This window comes from Mus caroli, chromosome 4 (genome assembly GCF_900094665.2).
Source record: "Mus caroli chromosome 4, CAROLI_EIJ_v1.1, whole genome shotgun sequence".
NCBI lineage: Eukaryota > Metazoa > Chordata > Mammalia > Rodentia > Muridae > Mus > Mus caroli.
The window spans coordinates 76084623-76112327 of record NC_034573.1 but is presented as its reverse complement, the minus strand read 5'-3'; the positions used below and the strand labels follow the sequence as shown (position 1 = coordinate 76112327).

Here is a 27705-nt window from a genome sequence, read left to right as displayed (position 1 = left end):
GCCTACAGCACTAAGTGAGAATCCTTGCAGACATACCACAGGCAGGCACTTGTCAGCTCCACGTCAGTCGCCATAACAGGATTTGTAACATTTACGTCCATGAAACGTGCTTCACCTTCTTTTAAACTTCAAAATCTTTTAAACAGATGTTTTAAGCTTCATTGGTTTATTTATATGATAACTGTTCTTAACCATCCAGAGAAGTGTAGGATTCGGCTGAATTTAATTTAAACCTAGGACAGAGAAAGTAATAGTTCAAAGTCTACTTTATATTACTATTATACATGTTTATTTTGTACCCCAAAAGTTTCCACGAACTATCTTGATAGATTTGTTTAGAAGTGTTCTTTTCTATAGCTGAGAAAGAGAAGCCTTTACTGTAATAACAGAAGGATGGAAGAGCTGAGCCAGGAAAAAGCTTTTTGTCTTAGAATTATGAAAAGTGAGCCAAGCTTCATGATATGCCCATGGTAATGTAAAGTCTGCCAGTGTTTTCTCCGGCCATGGCTTTAAATGATATTCTAAACTTAGTGCATCTATCTTTCTGATTCTGTTAAGAAACAAGGCCTCACTAATACTGAGTGTGACTTAGATTCATTGTCATCTCACGTGCCTATGTCTGTCCAATGTTAAATTGTGACTACAAATAAGTTGTTTTAAATTTCTCCTTACTACAGATATTTGAAGGGTCTTTACCTTGGAAGGTGTAGCTCTCACATCCTTCAAAGATTTCTTTAAAAAGACTACCCTAAGGGATGAATTATTAACTGCATTCTATCACTAGCAAAATCCACTCAGGGTACAGAATGCATAGGCCTTGGAGAAAAGAATCAGAAGTTGTGTTTCTGACAAGGTTTATATATTCAAAATACAGAAAAGCGTTTCTACATCTCAGTAACATAAACAACTTAAGTAAAAAGCCATTAACAACCCCTTGTAATAAATAATGTAATAGTAACTAAACTGTAGTAGGAAATAGCTGGTACTAATTAAAGGTTCCTGGGTCAACATAAGGATAAGCAAGGAATTCCCCTAGTTTGTTGCCTTCGGAATCATAGTGGAGCATTCTGAAGCAAACATCACAAAAGAAACATGGGTCCTCTGGTGCAAAGGTGTCATTGTTCGTCACCCATCTGTAGTGTAAAAAAAAGAAAAAAAGTATATTATAGCAGTTTTTTTTAATGCTTCAACATTCTATGATTTGTGTTTTCTAATAGTGGTTGTCTTTCATAGGGATCACATAGCAGTTATAGCAGTTCACTTGTAGATCAGATTATGACATTATGACTCACAATCAGTAGCCAAATTGCAGTTGTGAGTTAGCAACAAAAAAAAAATGTATAGCTGGGAGTCAGCGCCACCTGAAGAACTCACTCTATCAAAGTTTCACAGCACTAGGGGCGTGAGAACCACTGTCCTATACGAGTACACAAAGAACATTCTCACTGTGTCCTCAGCAGACACAGTAGGGACACCAACAAGAAATGCTGCAGAACTGACCTGAGATTCCTTCTGAAGGTAAGGAAATGATCTGTTAGACAGCTCCACACACACTAAAGTGCCCGAATAACTGTCCTTTAAGTTCTCCCTCGCTTCCTTGCTACAGACCCCAATGGACTTCCTTAATTTACTGATGTAATCCAGAGTTGCCTTAAGATCATGATCCTCTTGCCCCACTTGTTGGGATTATAAGCATGTGCCCATGTACCCAGACACTTTAAAATGAGGCAAACTTACATGTATTTGTTAGTGTATAGAATTCTTTACATAGTGACCATGTCCATGTTCTTCCAGTTATTTTACAATGTAGCGGATTCAAGACTACATCCAAACAGACATCCCTGCACAGGGGCCATGATACTGTCTATCATTCTTAATTTAGCCAAGACTGGTCAGTTTGGGAATGCAGGCATTTTAATTGAGATTTGAGGATAAAAACATGGCAGTTTGGGCTATCATATTCACCTGAGATTGTTTCATGCATTCAAATGTCACTGGTCACATGAAATCACAATCTTTATTAAGTTTCTCTTAGACTTTTCTGAAAATCTGAACCAATTTCTGGATTTTCATTTCTATTTTCCTAATCCTTTAGATAAATACTATGATATGGAACTCAAAGCCAACTGAAGATACTCAACTATTTGAGTAGTTTCCAAACTTCTGGGCTCTGATTAATAATAAGAATCAGCAGGGGGAAGGGAATGTACTCAAGAGGTGAAGGCAGGAAAATGATCAGAAATTCAAGGTTTGAGGACAGTCAGTCAGCTCAGGCTACATGAGACCCTGACCTTTTTAAAGGTGCTGAGTCTTTTTTTTTTTTTTTTTTTTTTTAATTTATTATATGTAAGTACACTGTAGCTGTCTTCAGACACACCAGAAGAGAGCATCAGATGGTTGTGAGCCACCATGTGGTTGCTGGGATTTGAACTGAGGACCTTTGGAAGAGCAGTCGGTGCTCTTAACCGCCCAGCCATCTCTCCAGCCCCAGGTGCTGAGTCTTTAGTCAAGACTGACTAAAGAGCCTGCACATGCCTTCTACCATGCGCTATGCTCCAGCTTTTCACTTTGTATCCTGTTGTCCGGGCCAGCATTACATTCCAGCTCCTCCTGCCTCCCAGATCCGTGTTGCAGTGACTGATCAAAACAGAAAACCTACTGGCTTTATGTGCTGGTTAGTTCTGTATTGAAAACTGAGATGAAAGTGATTTTGTAACAACAGGCAAGAAGCATGGCTCCGTACAACCGCCAAGTCTGTTTTGAACCTCATGGATGTTTCCTTGTATAACTTAGTGTGCACATGCTCATCAGCAGGCAGCTGGCTCTGGGTTCAAGTCTTTGTACAAAACAATATGCTAACTTTAAGCAAACTGCACTGACTGTAGTAGATAAAACCATGACGTCTAAATCGAAAGCTCTCCAGAGTACTAAGTGACTGTGAAAACCAGAAGGAAAAAAGCGATACTCACCTAGCTGTATACATCTTACAGACAAAACATTTTCTGGTCCACAGCCAGTGCTTCTTGGTAAGGAGGGGATACAGTGTTCTATCCAAGCAGTCGTCATGGTGCACAAGCCTTTGATGAGGAAAACACATTAAGATACTGAAATGCACCTGGACCTGCTCTCCAGCAACATTACTGCAACATGTTGCAACATTACTGCAACATGGCTGACCTGTCATTTATGCAGACAGTATCTTACAGAATACTCACTGCTGGGGCTGTCGCTTAGTAGCAGAGGCCTTGTCTAGCTTGCTGACTAACAGGCAATCACCTACATCACTGAACACTTTCCCCAGAGAGCTTTTCATAATGAATACAGAGCTGATTTCTCAATTCCCTTTGTTAACATGCTGTGACATTCTAAGAATTACTGCATATAGTGTTTTGTTTTTTTCATGTATTCCACCATCAGAGTTTAACACAGCAGTGTAGTTAGTGGAATACTCTGGGTTTTCTGTGTCTGGGATAGGTGCACAAGATTCTTTACATGCCCGTGTGTGTAGGCCATTTCCTCAGCCCCTCAATTCTAAACTATTCAATTGTTTGAAAATTGATTATTCAACTTCCCACTATAGAATGACTAAGCTTATGATTAAATTGAGAAACTTAAAAATTACAGGGTTTCAATCCTCTCTCTCATGTAGTTCTGCCTGACTTGGAACATGATACATAGACCAGGCTGGCCTACAATCCACAGAAATCAGCCTGCCTCTGCTTCCCAAGTATTGGGATTATAGGCCCACACTACCATGTCTAGTCTAAATTTTCCTTAAAAAATTGTCTCCATTTCCAGCTGCATAGAAAGTATGTATTTGTTGCATCCAAGCTGAGCCACATTGGTAAAGTACACTCTTGCACTGTGAGAGACAGGAAAGTAGACGCTGCCCAGTGCAATTACTTGAGCTCACTATCAGGACCCGCTTCTGCAAGAGTCCTCTGGCCTCTCCACTCCAGCAGCACATGCAGCTATCTCCTCCTCCTCCCAACTCCCTTTTATTAAAAAGACATCTTCAAGGTAAAATATTCTGAATGATGTCACATACCTTATGTCTGTGATGACAACCACATGCTCACAGTCTCCCTGGTGACAGTATAAGTAAGGAAAGCCAAGTTTAATATGCAAGTCATTAAATGTGAAATCTTCCATTCTAGCAGTCTGAAATTTTCCATATCCTCGATCATGGGACTCCGACCATTCTATAATAGTTCTGTTTTGGGGAAGGGCAAGTATAGAGCATTGCTATTAGAACTTGAACAGAAAAGGTTGTGTGCAATCACATACAATCTGGCCTATTAATTAAATGCATGGTTGCCATCTAGAAGGGTTATCATAGTGGTTAATAAACATTTGGAGCAGAAGCACTGAATTTGAAACCAGTAGTTATCAAATATGGTGACCCTGGAAGACCCTCCCTCCCACCAGCTTTCTCTGCTCACATGCCACAGCACACACAGATACCCAAATTCCCAGAGAAAAAGATGTTCCTTCCCCAGGGAGGGAGTTTGTAGGGGGACTAGACACCAAACTTTTCATCTGTGTAGTAGTTCTTTTTTATTCTTGGGATATTGTATGTTTGTGTCTTAAAACAGGGTCTCATTATATATCCCTGGCTGTCCTGGAACTCACTCTGTAGACCAGGCTGGCCTCGAACTCAGAAATCATCCTACCTCTGCCTCCCAAGTGCTGGGATTAAAGGCGGGAACCACCGCCACCCAGCTTTGTTTTGTTTTTAAACAAAAACTTTAACATGTACGGAGATTAGAGTGTGGTTATCTCTTCGCTTCAGATTCTAATTCTGGTGCTGGGTGGTGGTGGCAGTGGCAGTGATGCACACCTTTAATCCCAGCACTTGGGAAGAAGAAGATGGAGATCTGTTAGAGGCCAGGCTGGTTTGATAAGTCCCAGGACATCCAGGGCTACAGAGAAACCTTGTCTTGAAAAACTGGGGGTGGGGAGGGGTGGGAGGGGACAGGACAGAGGGACAGAGGGACATGACTAATTATGGCAAGCACTGATAGTTATTGACCCACAGAAGCTAAAACTCGAGAACAGGTGTGAAAACTGCAATAAAACTGGCTGGAACCCCTACATGGGAGGATATGGCCACAAAACAGTGCTAATAAACGCTATTAGAGATGAACTTTCATATTCATATACCTAAACACACATCCATACGTATGAGACATACAGACAAAATAGTGAAAAGCGGGTGGGTAAATGGCACTGCTCCCCCACAGGCCACGACACTCTTAACTCCAGGGATCTGAGCTTCTTTTCTCACAGCACACAGTGTGCCCCCCCACCCCCCCACCCCCTTAATGAAAAATCTTTAAAACTGAAGAAAAAAAGTTGAACAGTTATCATCTGAGATTAATAATGAGTACTTTAGTGTGCCTAATCTTTTTAGAGGTATGAGCCATTCAAACTTAACAATCCCTTGAAGGAGGGATACTGTGGTAAGATTTATGCAGATGTCACTAAGAGTTAGAAAAAGGCTGGGTGTTGCGGCACAGCCTTTAATCCCAGCACTTGGGAGACAGATGGGTAGAAACCCTGTCTCAAGGGGAAAAAAGGGAACTAAAAACAGCTGTATAGTAACTGGTTTTTAATTTGGGAGGCAGAGGCAGGAGGATGAACCAAGGTCTAGGCTATCCAGGGGTACAGAGTGAATCCCTTCCTCCAAGGGCTTTGGGAAGATGCTTTGAGAATAGTACCTGCTCAAGTCTCTGCATTCTGGGTATCTTCTGTCATTGTAAAATGTTCCTTCAAAATAGAAAAAAGCCGACTTGTAGAGGTCCTACAAAAAAACAGACAGTACTCAATGAAAGCCTATTCATAATTCAAACATTCACAATACACTATAAAACCACAAGAATACCAGACCTCTCTGGTACCTCTCTGCTAACACTCAATAAAACCTTGCTGCTTGGACACACACACAGGGAGAGATATAGCTCTTTTTCAGCTTTATCCTATTACTATTTTAATCATTAGGCCTGATTTAAATGTGTGTTCTAAGACTTGAGAGGAACGCAGATTGTTAGCATCACTGGTGCTTCCCTCTGCAGCCTGCACGAGCAGGTACTTTTCTATCAGAACTAGAAACCACAGCAGTCGCCTTGATGCGTTCCTAGCGACGACATGGATCTCTAGTTACTTATTTTCCTGCCATTTCTTTTATTTTCAGCTTTCTTACAAAACCTTTTCAATTTCCAGTAACTCTTAAGAGTATGGATTGGGGGGAGGGGGTAAGGATTTCTTTGTGTAGCCTTTGCTCTCCTAGAACTCTGTAAATCAGGTTGGCAGCCAACTCTGAGATAGATCTACCTGATCTACCTCCTGAGTGATAGGACTAAAGACATACAACACCAGGGTTTCTGTTCTTGTGCCATGTTATAGTAGGTCTCAATCCTGAATCACACCAAACTTGAAGGGGATGGCCAGGATCCTCACTATACAAGTCACTGAATCCTCAGGGCTGGCTGTATAGTTAAGAAATAATAATTAAGTACTCCATGTCCTGTTTGGCTGCTAGAACACAAACCAGTCTTTTTAGTGTGCATTCAGAACAGTAAGCTATTATCTAAAATAAGGGTCCAAGGGCTAGTGAGATGGCCCAGGAGGTAAAGTGACTGGTAATAAGCCTGGGGGACCTAAGTTTGATCACTGGGTGCTAAAGGTAGAAGGGATGATGGGTCCACGCTCACAAGTGGTCCCTGGCCCTCCATACATCAGCATGGCATACACTTGTTTGCAAACATATACAAATAAAGTGTAAGAAAACATTGAAAGAGCGGGGGGGGGGGGTGGCGCACGCCTTTAATCCCAACACTTGGGAGGTAGAGGCAGGCAGATTTCTGAGTTTGAGGCCAGCCTGGTCTACAAAGTGAGTTCCAGGACAGCCTGGGCTATACAGAGAAACCCTGTCTCAAAAAACAAAACAAAATAGGAAAAAGAAAAGGAAAAAGAAAACATTGAAAAGGTAAATGATCTAGAGCTAGGCATAGCAACGCATAAGAATAATCCGATTGTTAAGAAGGCTAAGGCAAGAAGACTGCTGTGAGTTTGGTGTTAGTCTCTGCTACATAGTGAGTTCTGGGCAAGCCTGGGTTACACAATGAGACTCTCTGTTTTAAGATGGATGGATGGATGGATGGATGGATAGATAGATACATGCATGCCCTTACCATAACTAATGCCTCATTTTGGAAACACATACAGTTTTGTTGATCATACAACACTTGTATAAACCTCCACTAGAAGTGACTTGAACACCTTAATGTCTTCTCCCGTAATTGCTTCTTTACAAGGACAATGAGAACACTCATTCAGCACTTAGGACCCTGCTGGAGCATAGGCTGGAGCAGCCTATGCTGCTACTTCCTTCTTTTTAAGGGGGAAAGGGAAGGTCATCTTACTTTGCTGATGTGCTCGGGGGCTTGATCTGGAGCGTTGCTGAATTCTCCACCAATCTGGAGGTCACTGACACAGCAAATTGAATCTCTGAGTTCTGTGAGCTTCTGGCTGCCCAGTACCAACACCGTCTGGTATGGTTTGTGTTCTTTGTGCTAAAGTTAAACAGTAAAGTAACAGTGCCCATTTTACAAAACCACTTAACCACAAATCCTACCAAGACATGTTAAAAGAAGTTACTAATTTTCCTTTTCTATTCTTTTTGTCCTGGAACATACTCTGTAGACCCAACTGGCCTCAAACTCAAGAGATCCACCTGCCTCTGCCTCCCAAGTGATGAGATTAAAGGCATGGTTGCCTTGCATAATTTTCTTAATTTGACCTATCCTTTAGGGTTGGAGTCGGGGTTCTGTAGTACAGCACTGCCTAGTATAATACTAAAAACAAATCGCATCCATGAGTTGACATTCTGTGTTCTCTTAGATTCTGTATCATTATTAAGCTCTTACAAAGAGCGAGCTTTTTGGTAGAAGTGTGTGGTATCTACCATGCATGTGGAATGGTGGGAATGGGAGTACTGTTTACAACCCTGCAGCCCAGAGCTCAGACCAACCAATCCTAAAGTGCTCACCCTTCCATGCGAGGACTTCCTCAGCTCAAGCTTCTCTAATACAGATGCTAACCTAGCCCTTCGTGAACTGCCTCCTTCCAGGTGGTCATCTCAGGCAATACAAAAGAAACACTGGCATCCTTGTTATGCATTTGTATCAAAAAGGAACTTCCAAGCATCTCAACAAAGTTTATTCCATTCCACAACCAACAAACTATTTAGCAAAACCAACCAAATAAACAAAACCCCTCAATAATTCATAGAATTAGAATCACTATGGAGGTGTATGCAGACTTTCAGTTTTTACTGCAAAGTCGGCTACAAGCTCGAGTGTAATTAATCATTGGTTAAAAGATGTAAATTTAACTTTTGAAATTGTTGGAACATTTATTAAAATAATAAACTCACAAATACATCTTGTCTTAAAAGCTTTGCCAATGCCGGGCGTGGTGGCGCACGCCTTTAATCCCAGCACTTGGGAGGCAGAGGCAGGCGAATTTCTGAGTTCGAGGCCAGCCTGGTCTACAGAGTGAGTTCCAGGACAGCCAAGGCTATACAGAGAAACCCTGTCTCGAAAAACCAAAAAAAAAAAAAAAAAGCTTTGCCAAAGGTCCTTTTAGGGACTTGTGGCTTCACAGTGATAAAGTGCCTCTCTAGAAGGCAATGGAGTCCTAGGCTCTAACCCTAATACTCAAAGATACTTAGCCATGAAACAAGGTTTCATCACTGACCTTATTAAATATAACAGGATATAAGATGTTCACAGATAGGATACACTCTCCTTCTTCAATCATGTCTGCTGGATTTGCAGGTTTTTTTCCTAGTGCATGAGATTCCTGAAGAAAGAAAACAAGACCTTGAAATCAGCCACTGTAACTCAGTTATGAGGCAGCGAGGACTCCAGTCAACCTTGGGTCTGATGTCTAATTCAAAGTGAGGAATGCCCAGCTGGACTGACTGACTGACTCTCTCTCTCTCTCTCTCTCTCCTCTCCCATCCCCCACCCTTCCTCTTTCTTTTTTAGTTTTTTAAGACAGAGTTACTCTGTATATTCTTGACCATTCTGGAACTAGTTCTGTAGACCAGGCTGGCCTTAGACTCAGAGCTCCTCCTGCCTTTGCTTCCTGACTACTGAGATTAAAGGCGTGCACAGCACTACTGCCCAGTGAACCATTATTCTCTTTATGCTCAGTTTTACCTATTGTAGTAACAGAAAATACTTTACAGAGTTGTTTCTGGGAATGTATACATAAAACATGTAACCCCAGCACTAGGGAGGTATGGTCAGGCTGATCCCTGTGATCAGCTTACAAAGTGACTTCCAAGACAGCCAGAGCTAAATAGAGTCTTGAAGGAAAAAAGAGAGCTGGCAGATAGATTAGCAGGTAAAGAACTTGCTGTCAAGCCTGGCAACCTGAGGTTGGTTGGTTGGTTGGTTTCTTTCTTTGTTTTTTAAGATGTATTTATTTATTTTATGTATATAGACTGTATTATTTTATGTATATATATTATTATTTTATGTATATAGACTGTCCCTGTCTTCGGGCAGTCGGTTCCTCATTACAGATGGAATTGACCTCAGGACCTCTGGAAGGGCAGTCAGTGCTCTTAGCCACTGAGCCATGTCTCCAGCCCACAACCTGAGTTCTTGATCCCAGAAATTCCTACAGGGAAGGAGAGGACTATAAATTGTGGCAGGTGTATATGTACATGTACGCTTGCCCAGTGGTCTCACCCACTCTCTCTGAATGTTAAAAAAGATGTAACATGGTAACTAATTATTCCTACAAGCAAATTCTACAGTCATATGTAAATAGAAGTCTACTGAATCAAAGTGTGGTGGTTTGTAAATGCTGGGAAAGTAGCACTGTTAGGAGGTGCGGCCTTATTGGAGGAGGTGTAATCTTGTTAGAGGAAGTGTATCACTGTGGAGGCGGGGCTTTGAGGTCTCATAAATAGACTTTTAAGTTTGACCAGTGAGATCCAGACTCTCATTCCTGGTTGCCTGCAGATCAAGATGGAGAACTCTTGGCTCCTCTAGCACAGTCTGTTCATTCCCACCATGATGAAACTGTAGGACAGCCCCAACTAAATATTTTCCATTATAAGAGTTGCCTTGGTCATGGTGTCTCTTTACAGCAATAAAACCCTAGCTAAGACAAAAAGCAAATAAAATAAGATGCTAAGCCAGCTATTATAAACATGGCCAGTGAACTAATAGAAACCAGTTACTTTAACTGCAGGAAATCAGCTTCCCCAACTGATTTAATAGCTGATTTCTCATCAGAGAAAAAGACAAGAAACAAGTCAGATATTACACTTCAAACCATGAAAGGAAACAGTTATCCAGAATTCTGTATCCGGCAAAGGTGTGTATCCACGACTGGAGAGATGGCTCAGCAGTTAAGAGCACTGACTGCTCTTCTGAAGGTCCTGAGTTCAAATTCCAGCAACCACATGGTGGCTCACAACCATCTGGTACCCTCTTTTGGGATGTCTGAAGACAGCTACAGTATACTTACATGTAGTATTAAATAAATCTTTTTTTTTAAAAAGTATGTCTCCACTAGGAATGCAGGAGATGAAGACGCATGCAGGCACACAGAGGTGAGGAGGCATCTGCAACAGCAGACCTTCAGACTGAAGTGAAGCTGCGCAGTAGATATGCCGAGAAGATACTGTCAATGTATGCTGAAAAGGAAGGAGGTGGGACTCAACATACCCAGCAAAAATCAGAATCTAAACAAGGAAGTGATGGGAGAGCAGGGCACAAGGACAGCTAAGAGCTGGGTGCTACAGGAAGCCCTTCCTCCCCTCCCCGGAACCAGTGTAGCTGTAAATGGAGAACACTTCCCTACTGACAGACTGGATTACAAAAACTTTATTCAGCTGTTATCTACAGGATACTCATTTTAGATATAAAGACACAGAGACAGGCAGTGGTAGTGCATGCCTTTAATCTCAGAATCTCAGCACTTGGGAGGCAGAGGCAGGCATATTTCTAACTTCGAGGACAGCCTGGTCTACAGAGTGAGTTACAGGTCAGCCAGGGCTACACAGAGAACCCTAGGGGGTGGGGGTGGGGCGAGAAGGACACAAACACACAGGGTGAAAGTGAAAGGGGAGACGACAGTACGTAGCAAAAGAAAATTGCTATAGGCTATTTTACTTTCAGTCAAAACAGGCTTTCCATTAAGATGAGTCATAGAAGGGTATTTATATGTTGATAAACGTTGCCATACAGCAGTGAGATATACAATGACAGACATACAGCGAACAAAAAGATCCTAAATTATATGCAACAAAAGCTGGGAGTTTAAAAAACCAAAACAATTGTGAACTTTTGTATTTTACAATACTAACAGGACTGACCAGGCAGTGGAAGCAGTGAACGCTAGAGACTAGCACATAAATAAGCAAAACCCTCCCCCCGATAGGAGCCAGTCTATACGACAGACCACCAACTTCAAGGGACTAAAATCATACAAAGTGTCCCCATCACCACTGATACTAGATATCAGTAACAATATGGACGCTGGGAGCCAACTCAGATCCTTGGGAAGAGTAAAGGAGACTCTAACCACTAAACCACGTCTACACACACGTGAGCTCTCTGAAACACTGAACTACTAAAATCAGAAGTAAACGCAGGCGCTGTCCATATGGCCCAGTGGGGGAAGGCACTGACTGACGGCTGACAACCTCACTGTTGTAAACACCAGCTAAGCAGAAAAGGGCAATTCTAGAAGGTGCTAAAAAGAAGGCCAATTCTGTGCTAAAGTCTTTGGCTTTAGGTAACTGGTCAACTATATGTCTTAATTATTTCACCATATGTGATGAAATCGAGATGGTAATTCTAGTGAGACACCCTACTTCCATGGAGATGGAAGTCTAACCCACAGCCTTGGGCACAGTATGCAAGCTCTCAGCCCAGACCAAATTTGTCTTTCTGTTCCTTTCCAGACTGCTCACAAAAGGGTTCATGTGGCCCTCAATGCTGAGAGACCACTTAGTGTGTTTCCTGCTTCCTCAGAAGAAACAGGCAGGAATGAGGGAGGTGGGGAAGAGAGGGATGGATGGAATCTATATACCACTGTTTAGCTGCATAAAACTCACCTTGTCACCCTTTCCTGTTTTTTGGTTTTTTTTGTTTTTTTGTTTGTTTGTTTGTTTTTCGAGACAGGGTTTCTCTGTATAGCCCTGGCTGTCCTGGAACTCACTTTGTAGACCAGGCTGGCCTCGAACTCAGAAATCCGCCTGCCTCTGCCTCCCGAGTGCTGGGATTAAAGGCGTGTGCCACCACGCCCGGCTCTTGTCACCCTTTTCTGAAATTGCTGTTTCTAAAGTGTCTTATCTTTATATCAGCCTGTGCTAGAGAAATATTGAATACCTTCCGTGTATTATTATTCCATATCATTTTGAATGTCAATGGGGTGGTACAGGCCTTTAATCCCAGCACTGAGGAGATGGAGGTGGGATGATTTCTCAATTCAAGATCAGTCTGCTCTACATAGCAAGTTCCAGGCTAGCCAGGGCTATACAGTGAGACCCCGAGGTCTGAGGTTTTAATAAAACAAACATACACAAAAAAGTACACACACACACTCATCTATATAATTATGAAACCAGCCGGGCAGTGGTGGCGCACGTCTTTAATCCCAGCACTTGGGAGGGAGGCAGGCAGTTTCTAAGTTCGAGGCCAGCCTGGTCTACAAAGTGAGTTCCAGGACAGCCAGGGATACACAGAGAAACCTTGTCTCGAACCCCCCCCCACCCCAAAAAGATGCTTAGCATCATTAGCCACTAGGGGAATACAAATCAAAATCACAAAATAAGAAAAATATCTACTAGGGTTATTCTAAACAAACAATATATGGATTGAAAAAGAGCTGGAGAAACTGGAGCATCACAAATTACTACTGGGACTAGAAAGTGCAGCTCTTTATGGAAGACAGCGTGTTCATACAGAATCACCACATGCCCAGAAAATGACAAGCAAAGTCATCACCCAGGTATGTCACTAAAGTAACACCCAGACACATATTTATACTCCAATATTCACAGTAACAATAATTTATAATAATCAAAAGGTAGAAATAGCTAAAAATCAACAGCATATTAACAAATAAAATATGGTGTATTCATGTAACAAAAACTTTCATTTGCCCATAGAATGAAGTTCTAATACACGCTAAAACATGGATGAAACTTTAAACTTTATGTTAAACAAGCCATACAAAAAGAAAAAAAGTAGCCGGGTGGTGGTGGGACCACTTTAATTCCAGCACTTGGGAGGCAGAGGAAAGAGGATCTCTGAGTTCAAGGCCAGCCTGCTCTACAGAGTTAGTTCCAGGACAGTGGGGCTATATAGAAAAACCCTGTCTCCAAAAATGCAAAAAAGAAAAATATGTAAGTTCACTCACATGAGGTATATAGAATAGCAATTTCATAGACAGAACACAGACCAGAGGTTACCAAGAAAAGAGGAGACCAAGTCGTTCCTTACTGGGTATAGAATTTATGTTGGCATAATAAAAAAAAAGTTCTGGAAATTATGAACAGTAAACATTATCATGAGGGCTGGAGAGATGGCTCAGTGGTTAAGAGCACTGACTGCTCTTCCAGAGGTCCTGAGTTCAATTCTCAGCAACCACATGGTGGCTCACAACCATCTGTAATGGGATCTGATGCCCTGTTCTGGTGTGTCTGAAGACAGCTACAGTGCACTCACAAACATAAATAAATAAACCTTTAAAAACAAACAAACAAACAAACAACAACAAAGCAAAAAAACAAAACAAAACAAAAAAAACATTATCATGAATGTACCTAATGGTTGGCCAGTCAGTCCTTTTTACTTCTGAGACAGTGGCTCACTGTGTGGCCCTACCTAGAATTTGCTACAGGCCTGGCCTCAAACTCAAGAGATCTGCCCATTTTTGCCTCTTGAATGCTGGGATTTAAAGGTGAGCAATACCATGCCTAAGTTTTTGGTTTTATGGTTTTTTTTTAATTTGTATTACATTGTTTTTTCTTTTTTTCTGTATATGGGTACTTTGGCAGCAAGTGTGTCTTTGTATAATGTACATGTAATACCTGCAGAGGCCCGAAGAGGGCATTTATCCCCCTGGAACTGGAGTGAGAAACCACTGTTAGCCACCATGTGGGTGCTCAGAATCAAAGCTAGGTCCTCTGGTAGAGCAGTCCATTTGAGCCATCACTATAGCCTCAAATACTTATTACATCTTGTGTGTGTGTGTGTGTGTGTGCATGTGTGCAAAAACATGCCACGGTGAGAGTGGAGAAGCTGCAGGGAGACTTTTGAAGATTAGTTCCTTTTCTCTACAATGTGGGTTCTGGGGAGCTGACAAATTATGGGGCCCCGTGGCAGGCATTCTGCCTACAGTGCTATCTTGCCAGCCTGAGTTGTCACTTTACTGAACCCTTGAAATAGACAAAAATGTTTTCACTTTATTAATTTTTAACAATTGTTTTTATTTTCATATTATGATCCTAGGTTTCATTAGGGTATTTTCAACAAAGTTAATGTAGAGTGTACTTTGAGTGTGTCCCATCCCCATATGCTACCGTCCCAGGGCCTTGCTACGTAGACCAGGCTAGGGGGCAGCTTGCAGGGATACTTCCTGTCCATCTTGAGAGTGCTCAGATTACAGGCATGAACACCATGACCCGTTAAAGTGGATTTTGTTCTGTAATTGTACCATAGGCTAAAAGGTGGAAGCCAATAGCTGCCCTTACACATTATCAAGTGCCTACAAGTGTGGCATGTGACTGCTTCTGAACCATCATGTCTCCTAGGGCCTCATTCTTTTTTTTTTTTTTTTTTTTAAAGATTTNTTTNTTTNTTATATGTAAGTACACTGTAGCTGTCTTCAGANANTCCAGAAGAGGGCGCCAGATCTCGTTNCNGATGGTTGTGANCCACCATGTGGTTGCTGGGATTTGAACTCTGGACCTTTGGAAGAGCAGTCGGGTGCTCTTACCCACTGAGCCATCTCACCAGCCACGGGCCTCATTCTTTAACACTTGCCATTTCCACTTTGAGTTTCATTCATGAAGCACAGAATTAAGAGTACAGTTTAAAAAGCTGGGCATGGTGATAATGCCTTTAATCCCAGCACTCAGGAGACAGACAGGTGACTCTGAGAAGTCAAGGTTAGCCTGGTACATAGCAAGTTCCAAAATCTGACACTCTCTCGGGAAAAATATATGTTAAGATAAAATCAAGAACAACAAAAAGTTCCAGGGACAGGGTGGTAGACAGGTGAATTTGTCCTAAAACTGACAGACTGAACTAAAGGGAAAGTCAGCAGAGAGCTAAAGGAGTCAGATGGGTGGTCCCTTCTGCTCTGTGGGTAATGCTCGGTCACTAACAGTCTATGACACACCCTGGGAGCCGGGAGTGGGAGAGCTGAGACTTACCATTTCATAAGCAAATGTTTCTTGTCTACAGGCGCGATCTATTGTGATGTTTTCTTCTCGATAGTCCAAAAGCCCCTTCCTCACACTGACAAGAGACACAGAAATAAAATGGTCAGCATGCTCTCTACAATATTTACTTAAAGTATCCTTTAAAAATTATTTTTTGCTGGGTGGTGATGGCGCACGCCTTTAATCCTAGCACTTGGGAAGCAGAGGCGGGTGGCATTCTGAGTTCGAGGCCAGCCTGGTCTACAGAGTGAGTTCCAGGACAGCCAGGGCTACACAGAGAACCCTGTCTCAGGGGAATATATGTATATATATTTTTTCTGTGTGTGAATGCCTGCATATATGCCTGGGCACCACATGTACTTGGTGCCTACGAGACGGAACCTGACCTCCAGAGCTGTGAGCATCTATGTAGGTACCAGGAAGAGTCTAGAGCAGCAAGTGCGTCTAACCACTGAGCATCCCTACGCCTTAGCATAGAAGATTTAACACCTGTCGCTTTAAGCAAGGCTAGGAATCAAACCCAAAATTTCACATATGCTACGCAAGCACTCTACTACTGGGCTACACTGACCAGACCCAATCTTTTAACTTCTCATTTTAAACTTCTTTTAGACGTAAATTACAAGAATAACACCAAGACTATACTACTTCTCCCTCTCCACCAAGCTTCCTCCTCCTAATGTCTTCTATGGTCACATCATGAATTGACATTAACATCAGCACAATGATTATTAGCTACAGATGTTTTCCAGATCACAACAACTCTTAATTTAGAGCTTTCTTTGTTTTCCTGTTCCAGAGTTCTATCTACAGGGCACTAGTTTTCCATTGGTCTCTTTAAGCCTTCCTTCATGATCCTGACACTGTAGAAGAGTGCAACTGATTGAGAGTTTACTGAATGCCCTTTAAGTTAGCTGACTCAGTTTAAATGTGACTGACTGGAGTACACAGCATCTTGCTCAGACCATTTACAAGACTAATGCACCTCCTGGGGGTGCAGCCCATCTCAAGGGTCTGGTGTTAGTAAACCATGTTACTAAGAACGTTTGCATCAGTTCAGTTCAGTTCTCTCCCAAGTGCCTCAACTAGAACAATACTTTATTTTCTCTGAAATGGATAAAGATTTGGAGGGAGGTACTTTGAGACAATGCGAACACTGCTTCTTCACGCAGGAATTTTAGCACCCATCTGACACCCCCACCACCATTTACTACGGTATATGCCTAATGGTGCTCCTATCCTGCACTGGAATTCTATTGCGAAATAACCTGTCCCTGCTCATTTGCTCATTTCTATTTGTACAAATTTCACTCACTCATTTTATTCCATGGGTTAAAATCTATTATTATTTTGTTGCTCAAATAGTCACAAGTTGCTCCAAACATGCGACAGGCTCTGATCTTTTATTTTTATTTTTTTGGTTTTTCGAGACAGGGTTTCTCTGTATAGCCCTGGCTGTCCTGGAAGTCACTCTGTAGACCAGGCTGGCCTCGAACTCAAGAGATCCACCTGCCTCTGCCTGCCAAGTGCTGATCTTTTATTTTTGATAGGGGGGGAGGTCACGCATTACTTGGTTTGTGGAACCACAGGTATTCAAACCTCATTCTCTACTTTTCCTATCCGAACCTTGGCATTAACCCTTCAGGAACTTGAGTTCCTTTACTGGAGTGGGGTTTTGTTTATTTTAAACCAAGGTCTCATGTAGCCCAATCTGGGCTTGAACTATGAACTCTTGATCCTCTTGCCTCTGTGTCCCAAGCGTTGGAGTACAGATTACACGATCATGCCCAGCTTGGGAGACAGATCTAGAAACTGTGTTATGACTAGCAGTTACTGCGTCTAAGCCTTTCAACTGAAGTAGGCTGGATCTACGTTAAACCATGCGTGTACAAACACCTGTTATTTTTGGTGTGCTTGTTTAAGATATGGATACTTAGCTGGGCGTGGTGGCGCACGCCTTTTATCCCAGCACTGGGGAGGCAGGGGCAGGTGGATTTCTGAGTTCGAGGCCAGCCTGGTCTACAAAGTGAGTTCCAGGACAGCCAAAGCTATACAGAGAAACCCTATCTCAAAAAACAAAACAAACAAACAAAAAAAGATATGGATACTTTTATGTGCATATGATACAGATGCGTGTGGATACGTGTGTGTGTGTGTGTGTGTGTGTGTGTGTGTGTGTGTGTAGGCCAAAAGTTGACAGTGGGTATCTTTATCATGCTTCATTCTTTTAATTAATTAATACTCATGGCAGGGTCTAAGCATACAGCTCTTGCTAGCCTGGAGCTTGTAGACCATGCTGGCCTTGATAACACCATACCTGGCTTCATCTTGTCATTATTTTTAAATTATTATTTTATTTTGTGTAAATGGGTGTTTTGCCTATGCACATGTCTGTATACCACATGAGTGCCCAATGCTCATGGAAGGCAAAGTACACATTAGCTCTCTGAGAAACAGAATGACAGATGATTGTGAAGTGCCATGTGGCTGCTAGGAACTGAACCCAGGTCCTCTGGAAGAGCAGCCAGTGTTCTTAACCCAAGCCATCCTTCTACTGTATTGCTCTCAAGACCCCTATGTCTCTGCTTCATGCACACTGGGATGTGCACCACTGTCTCTCTTAATGTGGGCACTAGGGATCCAATTCAGACTTCATGCAAGTACTTTCCTGACTGAGCCATCTCTGAAGCCTTCTATTTGGATTCTTCAAATCCCAAACCAGATCACAAGACTCACAGTGTTCAACTTACTTCTCTCCACAAGTGAGAAGGGTGGCTCTGAGGAGTGGCACCTATTACCTGTTCAAGTCTAGTAATGGTGTCACTCAGCTTCCTGGGTGCTGATAAACAGTGACAGATGAGCAGGGCCTTCTCCTCAGCCTTACATCACCATCACCAGAGGACTCAGAGGAGCTCCCTGCATCCTCCTCAGTGCTGTGCATTTGTAAAACACATGGGCTCCCTTGCTGGGTTTCTGTATCCCATGTTTATGTACTCAAATGCAGGCATACATTTTCTTTGTTGAAAACCAAGTTGTGGGGGGGGGGTGAAGGAAGAGAGAGTGAGTGTGTGTATGTGTGTCTGTGTGTGTGAGCCAAAGGGCAATTTTGTTGTTCCTCTGGAGCTATCTATTTTTTAAGTTTTATTTTACTTTCTTGGTTTTCTGAGATGTGGTTTCTCTGTGTAGCCCTGGTCGTCCTGGAGTTCATTATGTAGACCAAGCTGGAGTCAAACTCACAAAGATCAAGCCGGGCGTGGTGGCGCACGCCTTTAATCCCAGCACTTGGGAGGCAGAGGCAGGCGGATTTCTGAGTTTGAGGCCAGCCTGGTCTACAAAGTGAGTTCCACGACAGTCAGAGATACACAGAGAAACCCTGTCTCGAAAACTACCCCCTCCCCCCAAAAAAAACCTCACAAAGATCTCCCTGCCTCTGCCTCTGAAGTGCTGGGATTAAAGGCGTATGCCACCTCCACCCTGCTTAGTTTAATTTTTGATGAGGTCTCACCAGTCCAGGGTGGCCTAACACTCATGATCTCTCTGTCTTAGCCTCTCAAGTGCAGGATTACAAATGTAAGCCACCACGTTTAGCTTGCAAAACATTTCTATTATCTTAAACACATCCATATAGGTGTATATGGGAGACCCACACAGTAGAATAATGAAGCTCATTTGAAGGCTGAGTCGGTGCTTCTCAAGGCATCCTTGTGGATGAAGAAAGCCAAGCCACACTATGGGAATCTTGGAAGGAAGGTAAGCTGGGTACAGCAGCTAACCAGCTGGCTCTTGTCTACAAACACACACTTTTACCTCTTCTGTAGAAACGGACCTTGGCAGTTTAAATATTTTTCTTTGCCAATTGGTACTCATTAAGTGTATAAATACAGGAGAGAACTTGCATTGCATGTAGCACTCTAGGGAAGGTTTTGCTTCCTGGCGACATGCTAGTTAGCTCAGAACAGTCCTAAAGTGCACACGGCTTCTCGGCGTCAATACCCAGCTCCTGCGCTAGCACCTAGCGCCCAGTGGCTTCCCTTCCCACCAGCTGCCCTCAACAGCTCTTCCTGGCACAGGGATTTCTACAAAGCAGCATCACTGCCACTTAGTGAACACGGGCAGGCCCTCTCTGAAAGGCTGTGGGTCTTAATCTAGGGGAAGAAAGAACCTCCTTCAGCACTCTCGCCCTAGGGTAGGACGCCCCTTACAGCTATCTGCTCTACCACCTAGCCCCATTCCATTTGTTATTCTGTCAGCGCCTCACTGTTCTGATCCTTCCTCAGAGCTTTTTGTTTTGTTATGTTTCTGCCTAATAACCCAGGCTGTACAGGAACTCACTGTGTAGTCCAGGTGGTCTCAAACTCAGAAATCCACCTGCCCCTGCCTCCCCAGTGCTGGGATAAAAGGCGTGCGCCACCACGCCCAGCTAAGTATCCATATCTTAAACAAGCACACCAAAAATAACAGGTGTTTGTACACGCATGGTTTAACGTAGATCCAGCCTACTTCAGTTGAAAGGCTTAGACGCAGTAACTGCTAGTCATAACACAGTTTCTAGATCTGTCTCCCAAGCTGGGCATGATCGTGTAATCTGTACTCCAACGCTTGGGACACAGAGGCAAGAGGATCAAGAGTTCATAGTTCAAGCCCAGATTGGGCTACATGAGACCTTGGTTTAAAATAAAGTTACTGAGTGAAAGAGTTTTAGGGAAGACAAACATAGAGCTAGATTTAGACTTTTGCAAAATGTCCAACATTTTACAAGGTTATTAGGATTAATTTCTTTTCTTTTTTTTTTTTTTTTTTTTTTTTTTTTTTTCTTTTCTTTTTTTTTTTTTTTTTTTTTTGGTTTTTCGAGACAGGGTTTCTCTGTATAGCCCTGGCTGTCCTGGAACTCACTTTGTAGACCAGGCTGGCCTCGAACTCAGAAATCAGCCTGCCTCTGCCTCCCGAGTGACCACGCCCGGCTAGGATTAATTTCTTAAGTTTTAAATACAATACCTTTCCAACACTAGCTGAGGAATAGACTCTTTTGTCAACACACACACAAATATACAAAAAACCTGGGCCGGGCGTGGTAGTGCACGCCTTTAATCCCAGCACTCGGGAGGCAGAGGCAGGCGGATTTGAGTTGAGGCCAGCCTGGTCTACAAAGTGAGTTCCAGGACAGCCAGGGCTGCACAGAGAAACCCTGTCTCGAAAAACAAATAAACAAAAAAAAAAAACCCTGTCTCGAAAAACCAAAAAACCAAAAAACAAAAACCTGAACACACACACAAAGAAAACATGAATACACAAATACACAGAAATATATACAAACACAAACACACCTCCTCCCTACAAATACTTGATGGGAATAACAAAAGGACTCAGGAATGACTGAACACCGTTGAGGCTGTTTAAATTAGTGGGCTACAACAGAAGTTATAAATTTCTAATATTATATATCATTGAGTAATGGTGCTGAAAATGTGTTAAGCAGGCTAAAATGGATCTGTAATAAGTGATAAGCAATCTGTAAAATGAAAAAAGGCATTTAGAAACTTTTACAAGTTGACAGCATTTTTATGTCTGAATTTTGCAATAAAAATTGGACTTCTATTACGTTAGCTTGTTGGTTTAATTTTTTCCTCTTTAGTAATTTATTGTTATTATTACATTTAAGAAGGGATTATTATTTTAGTATATATGAGACAGAATCTCACATTTAATTCAAGTTGGCCTGGAACTTAGTCTGGCCTTGACTTCATGGTGATGGCTTTAGCTCAGCCTTCCTGAGTGCTTAGCTACTGCCCCAGGATTAGGAATTGATTTTTATAGTATTTTACAAATAAAATGACTCCATTGAAGATTAAAAATTAAGAAGCAAAATAACAGTGCTTGTTTCTTTTTTTCAGACATCATATAGCCCTAGCTGGCCTGGAACTCAGTATGTAGACCAGGCTGGCCTCGTTCAGAGATCTGCCTGTTCCTGCCTCCCTGGGATTAAAGGTGTAGGTCACCATTCCTTCTTTACCACGGGTATTTTGAGACACACTATCTGAGTATTTAAGCTTGCATTCCAAATCTAAGTAGATAAAGTCTACATTAAAAAAATCAATGCAAATTGGAATATGTAGTGGATATTAGGGATTTTGTGTTCTTAATGTTTTTCTTTAGATGTAAGAATATCACCCTAGGGCTGGAGAGGTGTCTCAGTGGTTAAGAGCACTGACTGCTCTTCCAGAGGACCTGAGTTCAAATCCCAGCAACCACATGGTAGCTCACAACCATCTGTAATGGGATCTGATGCCCTCTTCTGGTGTGTCTGAAGACATTGACAGTGTACGCATATACATTAAATAAATCTTTTTTTTTTTTTTTTAAAGAATATCACCCTATTGCAGAATGGTACTTTTGGAGCTACATAACTGATGGGTAAATTAAATTAGCACAGTATCTGTGATTTACTGAATGGAAGAGCCTGGGGAAACACACACAATTGTATCCCATAGCCACAGAGCTAAAGAAAGGATGTCCAAATGTTTAAAACAACCACCACCACCACCACCACAACAACAACCAGTCATCAATTATCGTTGAACTCACTAGGTAGCTAAGGCGAACCTCTAACTTATATCAGTTTTGACTCAGCCTCCTGAGGGCTGGGATTACAGCCAAAAACCAGGACACCAAACTAATGGTTGAATTTTAAGTGGTAGAGTAAAACATTCAGAGTATTCAGATAAACAGCAGAAAGGCTAACTGTAGTTTAGTAGGTCGTGTTTCATCTCCAGCACCAAAACAAATAGCATATAACAAAACAAAACTCATACCATAAAGTCACTAGGTCAGTATTCTCTGGGATGACTTCCGGGTCTTCATCTTCCCCGAGGCATCTCAGTTTATCAAGGCTTAGAGAGAGGGAGGTTGGGAAACGGAGAAAGGAAAAGGAACGTTTTATGATCAGCCATGCATTTTTCAACGGCAGGTCAGAGCTTGTCCTACATACATCATTGAATAATTAAGTCTTATGAAATCCAGCAGGCAGCTCAAAAGAGGCCAGAATTCAAGACAATGGTTTTTGTGCCAGTGTTATACCGAAAAGGGTGTATGTCCATTTGAAGACAGCCAGTACTGTCAAAAGGAGAAGGACCGCTACAAGTTAGTTTTTATATTTCTATTTCCAGGTAAGAAACTTTTAGGGAAATTTTAGCAATAACATTTTCATGAGGACCGCTAGAAAGCACGGTTAATCAAGGTTTCAACCCGGCTCTGTTTAAGTCTCCTCCATCCTCAGGTACTTCCATTGTCCAAATAACAATGACAGATATATACCGCTGTTACTTCAACAAGCACTTTAAAGATCACAGAATAGAAGTCTTTCGTGCAGTTGTAAAGTCCCGTTATGGATCCACCCTCAGGAAAGTGCTTTTGGACCCTAGGATCTCTTCCGGCCTTCCGGAAAGGGTTTAGGGGGACGAAGGTTAAGGGTCTCTGAGAAGCGCAAGGATGAGGCTGACCCCTGAGGGATCCACGCAAAGCCCCGAAGCCGCACACTCACCCGCACACGACCCTCAGCTCTGCCGCTGCCTCCAGACTGCAGCCCAGATCGCTGGCTACCGCAGCATCCTCAAAGCCTTCGTTGGATGCCCCTCCGTCGGTCGGCTGCTCGGCTGCCTGCGGTTCGCTCAGCGACAAGTCCTGGGCCCCTAGCCGGCCGCGCCACAGCTCACCAAAGGAGCCCACATGGAACACCCGCGTGTGCAACTCGGGAAGCTCGTATTCCGGAAAGCTGCTGTGGCTCGTACTGGGGACTGGATGCTGTGGGACACCCGCATCGCCGCCCTGCAGGTCCTCCGCCATGTCAGCCACGATCCCTTCCGGCAAAAGCTGGCGAGAGGGCGTCGCGGGGCGTGACGGGATTTGTAGTTTTGCGGAGCTCCGGGGTGGCGGGCGGTTGCGGGAGCTGTGCTTCAGAAACTACATTTCCCAGCAGGCTGGCTACCGCCTGGGCGCGGCTCGGTCGCTGTGGGCAGGGCTGGATGCATTGTTCTCTGGGCTTGTCCGAGGGCGGTGCCGCTTACTGTGTTCCGAGCTGATCTGGGACCCACAATTACCTAAAGACTCAATCATTGGGTCCTCCTCTCATAGTTTCCTCAAATCTGGTTCGTAGGGGCGGGACTTTTGTCCACGATGTTGCGAGCTGCTCTGCGGTTCCTCCTATCCTAGAGAGAATCCTGGAGGACAAGGACCGGGGGCACTGAGACTGGTTCGTCCAGAATCTTCTGGAAGGCACGGTGTGTGTATACGTGCCTTTGTATACCTACCTGCACGATAGAGCTTATCGAACGTCCGCTATGCAACACACATATTCATTCTTAGCCATATGTATATATTTTGAAAAGTCACCACTTTTCCGGGGAGAGAGCCGTATGTGATTGTTAAAGGAGTAAACCGGTAAACTAGGAAATGGAAGTAGCTTGAAACCCAGTGAGCCTAGATGTTTCTGAAGCTTGGCCATCTCTCAGCTGTTCCAAATATAGCAGGGTGTGCTGAACAATCCCTGGCTTGTATGATTGTTCTGTGACACATGTTGTATAATTCACCCATTGGAACTATTCCTTTAGTGGCTTTTAGTATATTCACAATTGGGGCAAACATTAGCTTAAGAACATTTTCACCACTCGTGAAAAGATTGCTTTTAGTTATGACTCCCAATCCTTCCAGCTTTAACCAACACTTTTCAGGCTTTGCGTCTGTAAAGGTTTGCTATCTGGGATTTTTGAAATAGGATATCACTATGTAGAACAGTCTAACCTTGAATTCACAGCCTGCTTCTGCCTCCTGAGTCCTGCCTGGGATTAAAGGTATGTCCTACCACACCCAGTTTATTTTCTACATGTAATATAAATGTAATCATATATGACCTTTACAATAGGTTTCTATAATATTGTACAATATTTTTACTTTGCAGCAAATTTCAGTACTTCATCTCCCCTTTTTTTTTGGTTGAATTAAATTATATTGCATGTATATTATATATTTTATTTATTGAAACTCATTGGATGGACTGGGCTGCAGCTCAACTGATAGAATACTTGGCTCACATGCGTGAAGTCCTGGGACCAATAATCCCAGCATTTGCAAGGGAGAGGCAGGAGGACCAGAAGTTCAAGGTCATAGTCACCTTCAGAGGGAGTTTGAATCCCTGTCTCCTAAACAACAAGCAGGACTGGAGAGATATCTCTCAGCGGCTAAAGAGCTTCAGCTACTCTTCCAGAGGACCTGGGTTCGGTTCCCAGCACCCGTGTGGCAGTTCTCAGTGGTCTATAACTCCAGTTCCAGGGCCTCTTCTGACCTCTTTGGGTACCAGGCATGCAATAGTGCACAGACAATATGGGCAAAACACCATGACAAAGGCAACTTGGCTTCCATATCACAGGCCATCAGCAAAGGAAGTCAGGGCAAGACTCCAGCAGAGCAGGAACCCAGGGGCAAGAGCTGATACAAGAAAAAAGAAAAATGCCAAGTTAAACAGTTCAACTAAAACAAAACAAGGGGTTGAAAGATGCCTCAGTGGTTGAGAATACTTGCTGCAATTCCAGAGGACCGTGGTTTAGTTCTCAGCACCCACATTCACTCACAACCTACCCTTTTTTTCATGTTTACTGCTTTCTCTCCCTGCTCGGACTCTTTACAGTGCCTCTGGCTGTACTGTTCCTCAAATCTACAATGAAAGCCTTCTTTTTTTTTTTTTTTTTTTGGTTTTTTNGNGANAGGGTTTNTCTGTATAGCCCTGGCTGTCCTGGAACTCACTTTGTAGACCAGGCTGGCCTCGAACTCAGAAATCAGCCTGCCTCTGCCTCCCGAGTGCTGGGATTAGAGGCGTGCGCCACCACGCCCGGCTGAAAGCCTTCTTTTTTAACCATCTCTTTGGAGCTGTCATGTCCTCGTTTTCTACACCTTTTTCTCTTTCTTTCTCTCTTTCTCTCTTTCTTTCTTTCTTTCTTTCTTTCTTTCTTTCTTTCTTTCTTTCTTTCTTTCTTTCTTTTTTTTCCCCAGATACTTGCCAAAGCCTGGGCATATTTCCCATGATGTTCTGGGCTTTTTTTTTTTTTTTCCACAGAAGCAGTACACTTCCCTGCCCCCACTTCTCCCCAGCTTTGGCTCTGTGTCTAACCTCCACATGTAACTCAAAAGGCCTGGCTTTCTTTTCTTTCTCTTTTCCATCTCCCTTCTTCTGGAAGCTGCTGAAACTTACAGCTTGTCTGTACTGTTGCTTTTTTTTTTTCTTTCTCAAACTCTAATAAAAATGTTCTATTTATTTATTTTCATACAGAGTTCCACTATGTAGACCAGCCTACCCTGGAATTCATAGAGATCCAGATGCCACTTCCTACCAAGTGTTGGGATTAAAGACATGCAACATCAGGCCTTTTTTTTTTTTTTTAATCTTGTTTTATTAATGAGACTAAGAAGCCAAAGAAGGGGCTCCAGTTTCCCTGATAACTCTGAAACTGCAGTTGGTTTGAGACTAGAGAAAAGTAGGGCCTTCTTTTTAGTAATTCTCCAACCTAGTTATTATAAATACACTCCTGGCTATAGACTCAGGAGGTGTGAAAGTGGGTTTGTATAAGATCTTTTATATAAATACCATCATTGTCATAATTTAAAAAGATAGACAAAAACTTCCAGTGACATTTCTTTCCTGTTCGTTCGTTCTGAGATTTATGTGTATGTTTTCCCTGCATGGCATAAGAATCCCCTAGAACTGGAATTACAGAGGATTACAGAGGGTTGTGAGCCAAGTTGCTTTGGTCATGGTGTTTTATCATAGCAATAAACTCTAAGATACGGGGAGAGCAAGAAAGGAATACAAAAGAGTATGGGCAAAGGAGAGAGAAAGAGAGAGAGAGAGAGAACACCAAAAGGCACACAGGAAATGTAAGGGTTCTGTAGGAAAGAGTTTAGGGTAGGGATCAGGGTGAAAAGAGCCAGGAGCCAGCCTGGATGTCAGCAAGAACTCTGTAACAGATCATTTGAGATCCTGAGAACCTGGAGGCCAGTTTGTGCTTTGGTATTTGGTATGCTAATAGGCACCACACTTAGCCTTTTGTCCAGTTTCTTTTAGACCTACAGAAGGAAGTCCCTGATTTAAATTTGAACTGATCCAGTTTGAACTAAACTGGCTAGCGGAAGCAATCACCACCATCTATTGTTCTTTATGTCCTGTTTTGGGGATGAGGGGCCCTCCCTGAGCTAAACTGTCTAGCAGGATCAAGTTGGCTAAGGCTTTTCAACATGGCTACCCCATTTCACATTCCTCTGAGCAGCACCAGAGGGTTCCAGTTTCCATATCCTTTCCAACACAATGTCATCTGAATTTTATTATCTCTATCTTAGCAAGTGTGAAGTAATGTCTCCTTGTGCCTTTCATTTGTGCCTAATGGCTAAGGAGTTTGTATGGGTTTTGTCACTGGGAGATACAGTGCCTTTTCATAGGCTTAGTCTCTTAAACAAAAGAATTTAAAAATGGAGTCAGAATGAAACTTGAAAGCATTGTCAATTCCCCAAACTCCAAAAGGCCGTGTAAACCAGAAATAAGCTCAAGTTAGACTATAAGAGTTTCTGGCAACTGGATAAAAGCCAGAATTCCTCCGGAACTTTTAAAGCCATTTCTGCCTGCCAGAGGAGTCATTTCCCTTACTTCTGGCAAAATGGATATCTGGCTCTCCAATTAGCATATACTCATGTATGTCATCTACCAGTCCATAGAGGTCCATGCTAGCCTCCCGGCTCCCTTAGTTATACATTTCCCAGCCCCCACCAGCTTCCTCCCTCTTCCTCCCCACAGCTACTCACTCTCCTCCCAACCTTGCCTTCTCTAGGCTTCTGCTCCTGATTACCACCATGTTTCCCCTAGTCTTTATGCTCTGCTACTCTCCCTTCTACTGAAGATAGCCCTAGCCACGTCCAGCTGCTGGTCATGTTCAGTCTACTTTCTCTCTCTGCTCTGAACTTCTGGCTGAAGGGGAAGCTGGAGACCAAATCTGGACCCCTGCTGAGCGTGAAAGCTGGGATGCAGATCATGCAGAAGGGCTCACATACTCTAGATGGGGAGAAAGAAAAAGACAAGGGTGAATAAGAACAGGAAAGCAAGCCGGGCGTGGTGGCGCACGCCTTTAATCCCAGCACTCGGGAGGCAGAGGCAGGTGGATTTCTGAGTTCGAGGCCAGCCTGGTCTACAA

General features: G+C 42.9%; 1 protein-coding gene across 3 annotated transcripts; it reads right to left on the bottom strand.

The window, feature by feature from the left end:
* Positions 1-144: 144 nt before the first annotated feature.
* On the bottom strand, positions 145-23343 carry Snapc3 (small nuclear RNA activating complex polypeptide 3). Of its 3 annotated transcripts, XM_021159284.2 has the most exons (10): positions 23019-23336; positions 22291-22368; positions 15473-15557; positions 8761-8865; positions 7425-7574; positions 5721-5803; positions 4049-4213; positions 2970-3077; positions 965-1133; positions 145-233 (listed from the first exon to the last, which is right to left on the bottom strand). In XM_021159284.2, the coding sequence occupies exons 1-9, from the start codon at positions 23318-23320 to the stop codon at positions 986-988; spliced, it is 1224 nt and encodes a 407-aa protein (XP_021014943.1). In that variant the 5' UTR covers positions 23321-23336; the 3' UTR covers positions 145-233; positions 965-985. The 3 variants fall into 3 exon arrangements, with proteins under 3 accessions (XP_021014943.1, XP_021014944.1, XP_021014942.1); XM_021159283.2 differs by lacking the exon at positions 145-233 and having other exon boundaries at positions 838-1133; positions 23019-23343; XM_021159285.2 differs by lacking the exons at positions 145-233; positions 7425-7574 and having other exon boundaries at positions 743-1133; positions 23019-23329.
* Between the last annotated feature and the right edge of the window lie 4362 nt (positions 23344-27705).